This window comes from Pinus tabuliformis, chromosome 2_1 (genome assembly GCF_031772625.1).
Source record: "Pinus tabuliformis cultivar Carrire ecotype Pingquan chromosome 2_1, CPIR1, whole genome shotgun sequence".
NCBI classification, from domain to species: Eukaryota; Viridiplantae; Streptophyta; class Pinopsida; order Pinales; family Pinaceae; genus Pinus; species Pinus tabuliformis.
Window position 1 is genome coordinate 593,929,779 of NC_142299.1, and position 6,754 is coordinate 593,936,532.

Genomic DNA, 6,754 nt, shown 5'->3' on the forward strand with positions numbered 1-6,754 from the left:
ATACATAAATAATGAAAGATAATTTAATAGTTAAAATTAGTATTTAAGATTAAGTTAGATTAGTTTATGTTAAATTGAAATTATAAATTAAAAATAATATATAGAAATCTATATAAACTATGATTCATAAAATTGGAACTAAATTCAAATTTAAAATAATAAAAATATAATGAAGTTGTGTGTGATGTGCAAAATTTATTTATATACTCATGTTAATTATAATATATCAATTTCATACTATATATAAGTATATATAGTAATTTTTCCAATTATATGAATAATGAATAATAAGTTAATAGTTTAAATTAGTTAGATCTAAGACTTTTGTGATCCACAATGTAGGAGAAAGTCTTTCGGATTAATCACATTGATAGGATTTGGTGGATGTTTCGAACCAGGTAATGTGGTCCATCTTTAGGACTAAGATGAATCACATTACCTGGTTTGAAAAGTCGACCAAATCCTATCAATGTGATTAATCCGAAAGATTTTTTTTAGTTTAAATTAGTATTTAACATTAATTTATATTATTTTATGTTAAATTGAATTTAAAAAATAAAATTAAATTCAAAAATTTATATAAACTCTCATTTATAAAATTGGAACTAAATTCAAATTTAAAATAATAAAGATATAATGAAGTTATTTATTATGTGTTTATTTATATACTAATTTTAGGTATAATATATCAAAGTCATACTTTATATAAATATATATAATAATTTATCCTATTACATTACATGAATAATGAATCATGTAATAATAAGTTAACAGTTAAAATTAGTATTTAACATTAATTTATATTAGTTTATGTTAAATTTATATTTAAAATAATAAAAATATAATGAAGTTGTTTGTGATGAGTAAATTTATTTATGATGATGATGATGATGATGATGGTTAACGTCCGCTGAGACCAAATAATGATCTATCGGACCTAAAAAGACAAATTGTTTATTTTGATTTAAGATTTTATTCCTATGCTCAAAAAGCTTGGAGAGAAGCCTCCCGAGTTCACTATAATTTTGGCATTGTAAAAGGCTAGGAAGGTCAGTATTGTAACAAAGGTTGTGAAATTGAGATCTAATGTGGTTGTATGTAGGGCACTCTAAGAGGAAGTGGTTTTCATCCTCGATGCTCCTATTCTCACAAATATGGCATATCCTTTCTATCCATGGCGTTTTAGGAACTGTCCAACGGCCAGTTTCACTATGGAGCTCATGAGAATTCGTTCTAATCTTTGCTATATTAATTTTCTTCTTTGAGCTAGTTAAAATAGAGAGATACTTTTGATCTTCAAGGGTGGGGTTGATGACCTTGATATTATATTTAAAATGGATATATAATATATTAATATTATATATCCATTTTAAATATAATATATTAATATGATACTTTATATAAATATATAGTAATTTTTCCTATTACATAAATAATGAATAATAAGTTAATAGTTAAAATTAGTATTTAACATTAATTTATGTTAAATAGAAATTTAAAATTTAAAATAAAATATGAAATTTTATATAAACTTTTATTTATAAATTTAAATTTATAATAATAAAATTATTATTAAATTCTTTCAAAGGTTAAAAAGTGAAAAGACTATAATATTGATTCTCCTTGAGATTAATTTTTCATTCATAAAACACATAATATTTTATATATCATAATATATAAAATATCCAAAAGCTTAAAAGATATTAGAATGGATCTATGTTAATATGATAATTTCGTTTGAGATCATTTATGGGTATCCTTTATAAATTCATATTATAAATGATATCCGAAGAGTTACACGTTTTTAAAATGAACACGTGTCCGAATAGATATATGTTACTATGGTACTTTCATTTGAATTCATTTATTGCTGGTCTTATCAATTCATATTATCAATTATAAAAGTATCATTTATTAATTCATAGTATCAATCAAATGTAATTTTCTTAATATTAAATAAATATAAAGTTAGTTTCTTTTTATTAAAGGAATTGAATGGTTAGAACTGAATCAACACCACTGTCAGTGTATTTTAATGCATGTACCCCAGACCCCACGAGTAAACTGAATTTCTCTTCGAACTGATGCACTGAAACGCCGCAACTGAACTCGACGCACTGAAACGCCTCAACTTACAATATTTCTTTAGACAAATAACCGGTTCTGGTGGGGCTTCAGATCGACTAGGATGCAGATATTTGGAAGCTGATTGGTAGATTGAGGGCACTAACTCAGTACCACTAATTTCTTGTTTGTTATAATATTTTTGAGGCAGACAACCTTTTGCGGTGGGGCTCCAGATGCACGAGGGTCGAGGGCCCCAGGCCATTGGAAGTTGATGCGCCGACGGCACTATCTCAATGCTACTAATTTATTTTAACACCAGCATAATCAGATTTTCGAATCTGATTATTTCCAAACTAATAGCTCTTAAATCTTCGAATATGAAAAAGTTGATAAAAAAAAGTATTTCCAAACTAATAGCTCTTAAATATTCGAATATGAAAAAGTTGATAAAAACAGTGTACTAGATAAACCAGAGAATAGCATCGCATAATGCCAAAGCGTTTGGTGCGCTGAAGACAATGATAAACCATAGCAAAGTTGAATGCACATCTTCTAAATATCCCGATTGTAAGTTGAGTCCCCTTTTCAAGAGAATCTGATTTGTCTACGTGTTGGGCGCTTAATCTCACTGGTATATAAGAAGGTTTATAGGGCAGTCTCCTTGAAATATCCATGACAAGAGGCTAGAGCGTTTAAGGTTCCGGCCAGGTTAGCCGGAAGTATAATATAATGGCTTCTTTTCAGCCAATTGAGAAACTCAAACCCTATCTTTCTCAGATTATAGTTCAGGTAGCTTCTGCAGGCGTGTACATTATGGTGAGAATTGCCTTAGGAGATGGCATGAATCACTTTGTTTTTGTGACATACAGACAGATTTTTGCAACAATAACTATTGCTCCTCTGGCTTATTTTTCAGAAAGGTTTACGCTCATTCTGATGTTTTTGTTTAGGTCTTAAAATTTTTATTTTCAATTAGCGAATGAACAGTATCATAGAATTAACTAGCTATAGACATATAGAGAGACGCTGAAAGAGAGCATTACCTAGTTTGTCATCCCGTTTTGCAGAAAGCAACGACCACCTCTGACACGGCCTGTTCTTTTTCAAATTTTCTTGCTTGGAAGTGGGTAGGTATTTGCTAGACACTAGCTCTGACATTATATTTTCTCTAATATTATTGAATGAACCTGTTCAAATTTTTCCTTGAGGCTTCACCTAAAAGTCTTTCTTATAAGAAAATACCAGCAATATGAAAGCAAGTTCTAGTAACTCCAGTTTCTGTACTTTCGGTGTTTGGAATGGATTTACCACTAGTGTTAGTGTCGGCAGTGTTACAATGCATTAATATAAAATCATTTTTTATTGATTTTCTGTTACAGAATCGCGATCACTCATAATTGCTACATTCCAGGATTGCACTACACTTCTTCCACGTTTACTGCGGCAGCATTTAATCTTGTTCCCGTTTTAACTTTTGTAATAGCCACACTTCGAAGGTAGAAGTAGTTACATTGATATTACTATGCCAGATGAACTAAGTTTTGGAAATTGCAGTGCATCTCAAGCTGTCAAATTCCTTTCTGTTTATCAAATGAATTCTGCAGATCTTTAATTTACAATACTGCTTGTCAGGGGATTACCATTGGGCATGATCCTAATTCAACTTGACTGTTTTCCTAGACAGGAGAAAGTGAATCTCAGAAGTTTAAGAGGACAAGCAAAAGTTGTGGGCACAGTTATAAGCGTTACTGGTGCAATGGTCATGACCTTATACAGGGGACCCGAACTTCATCTTTTATCGCCTGGTGCGAAAAGCCATCAAATCACTTACAAATCTAAGCCTAATATTGTTCTAGGCTCCATCCTCATTTTTGTGGCCGTTGTGGTTTGGTCTGCCTATATTGCTTTTCAGGTCATCTTTAAAATCTTTACTTACATTTTCAGTTTTATCTACCTATTCCATTAATATTATTCTGCTTATAATTCTTTGACTGTCAATGGTATGATTGGTGAAATTCAACACAGGCACCTGTGCTGAAGAGGTACCCGGCTCAACTATCATTAACAACACTCCTGAATGTTGTTAGTGCAGTAGAATCAGCTCTACTTGGTATTATCTTGGCGAGTAAGAAGTCGAATGTATGGTCTATAGGATGGAATATTGATCTTCTTAGTATTGTATATACGGTAAGCATCATGATACTCAACACAAATTGTTTGTTGGAATAAAAAGTTCTCGCGAATTAACAGATTAAATATAACAGCAAAACATTAATTAGAACAATCCTTAGTACATAGTTTGATTGATAAATCCATTCAATGTTTCAGGGCATGGTAGGTTCCTCAGTGGTATTTTTTTTGTTAGCTTGGGGTATAAGCAAGAGAGGGCCTGTGTTCGTGGCAATATTCAACCCACTAGCCACGATTTGCACTGCAATCATGGAGCTTATCATTATTCATGTGAATCTCCATTTGGGAAGGTAAGCAACAATACAATTTCGATAATTTCCATTTATATTTATCATGCACCGATTGAAATATTTCTCAAAAATAGCGTATTTGACTTCATCCCTGCACATGACCACTTCTGATTTTGTAAAGATTCGAAACAGTGTGTATCTTGTTCATGTTGACGCTGAAAATGTGTAGTGCGGTGAACGCAATTCTGATCTAGTGATATTGATGCTGAATACTTGTAGGGTAGTGGGCGCAATTTTGATTATTCTGGGACTTTATACTACGCTCTGGGGCAAAGCAAAGGACGTGAAAGCCCCATGTGATGGCGAAGAGTCTAACAGTAATATTTCGACAGGAATACCAAAATAGCATCGCAAAGATGAAGTGGATTCATTAAATATTTATGTTAACGTTTCCTAATTAATGGTTAATGTATATATCTCAAGAGTGTATTTGAATATGTCTTAAGAGTGTATTGGAGGAAATCGTTTCTTTATGGAGGCAGTTCAATTGGGAATCTGGCTGAAGTGTTTTAATTATGGAGGTAGAATATTATTTAAAACAGGTTCAAAACTCATGGATTAAGAGCAAAACACGAACTATATAACCTTTTTCTAGTTAATGATTCATATCAGGAGCTTATTTCCAGAATTTTTTTAGTGATTTAAATCCTATATAATATATTTACTTTCTATTTATTATAATTTAAGATTATTTGCTCATCATGTTTATTTATTATTGCAATGGTGTAATGTAGGTAAACAATTTTAAATATCATTATAATTAAAAAAAATAAAAATAAAATAAAAGTGATACCTTAGTATTTGGATGGCTGTAAACATTTAATTGTTGGCTCAATTAATAATAAAATGTTAAAGTAGTAAAAATAATAAAATTCAATTTGTTGTATTTTGATTTTGTTTTGAACTTGTGAATGGGCTTTGTTACAATACCATGGGCCAATATGAGTACTTATCAATACTACATGCCCAAAAACTATAACTTATTTCACAACCAAAATATTTTATAACAATAAAAGATTCTTAACCATAGATGTCCATTCCCACTTTACCATGGATATTATTAATTTGTAAGAAATAGACTTTTGTTACAATACCATGGGCCAATACCATGGCTTATCAATACCACATGCCCAAAACTATAACTTATTTCACAATCAAAATATTTTAAATCATTATGAAAATATTCTTAACCATGAATATTCACCCCCACTTTACCATGTATATTATTAGCTTCTAAATAAGATTTGTTACAATACCATGCCTTATCAATACCACATGCCCAACAAACATAGCTTATTTCGCAATCAAAATATTTTATAACAAGATGAAAAGATTCTTAACCATGGATATTGATCCAAAATGGATCTAACATAGACTTCTAAGTCTATGAATTTTCCTCACATAGGAAAAATGAAAGTCAAATGATGCTTTTGAAAATGGTCTCTTTGCAAAGATCTCTTCAGTCTAAATGTCTAAATGTACTGCAATTTGAATGGGCAAAAATGGAATCTCGATGAAGCAGTTATCGCAAAAAGAAGTTTTCCCATTATTCTTAGAAAAATGAGGCAAATCCTTATTGAAAGGGGCTTAAGGCTTTACATGCAAATATCACATTGCAATGTTAAAGGGCGGAGTAGCAGTCCTTAATGATCCCCGATTAGCTATCTCTGACATATCGCAATCGGAGAAATGCTTCAAGTGATATCGGAACCCCAGGACATTTACATGTGTGATTAGCGATTGTAATATCGGCGATCAGACGACCAGAGACATAGACCCATGTCGATGTGATACACTAATGTGATGGGCTGAGAGCGATAGCGCCGATAGAGTGATCAGAGATCAGTGAATCCTCGATACAAGGGTCGTTGTGACAATGTGACATGTGATTATGCAACTGTACGATATGCGATACTGCTAATCGACAATCGGTGAATCGCATCGCAACAATAGAAAGGGTCATTGATGTATGCGACAATTGGTTGCGATTAACGATCAAGGCATGTACCCGATATGTTTATAGACGCGATTGCATAATATTTGAAATCCAGATTTGTGGATTTTCTTTGTATTTTCCGTGTATTTGGGTTTTTGGCCTACGCAAAGCGATTGCGATATGCGATAGAATGATGGACCCAAAAGGCTTAAAGGGGCAATTTCATATTATTTGAAGTCTGGTTCTTCAGATTTTCTATGTATTTCCCGTG

The 6,754-nt window shown here is 31.6% G+C and overlaps 1 protein-coding gene across 2 annotated transcripts; it reads left to right on the forward strand.

Moving 5' to 3' along the window:
• Positions 1–2,566: 2,566 nt before the first annotated feature.
• LOC149201856 (WAT1-related protein At5g07050-like) lies at positions 2,567–5,101 on the forward strand. 2 transcript variants are annotated; one of them, XM_089403027.1, is made up of 7 exons: positions 2,568–2,987; positions 3,135–3,194; positions 3,447–3,563; positions 3,748–3,979; positions 4,093–4,254; positions 4,396–4,547; positions 4,767–5,101. In XM_089403027.1, exons 1-7 carry the CDS (start codon positions 2,797–2,799, stop codon positions 4,891–4,893), a joined length of 1,041 nt encoding a protein of 346 aa, XP_089259153.1. In that variant the 5' UTR covers positions 2,568–2,796; the 3' UTR covers positions 4,894–5,101. The 2 variants fall into 2 exon arrangements, with proteins under 2 accessions (XP_089259154.1, XP_089259153.1); XM_089403028.1 differs by lacking the exon at positions 3,135–3,194 and having other exon boundaries at positions 2,567–2,987.
• The last annotated feature ends 1,653 nt before the right edge of the window (positions 5,102–6,754 follow it).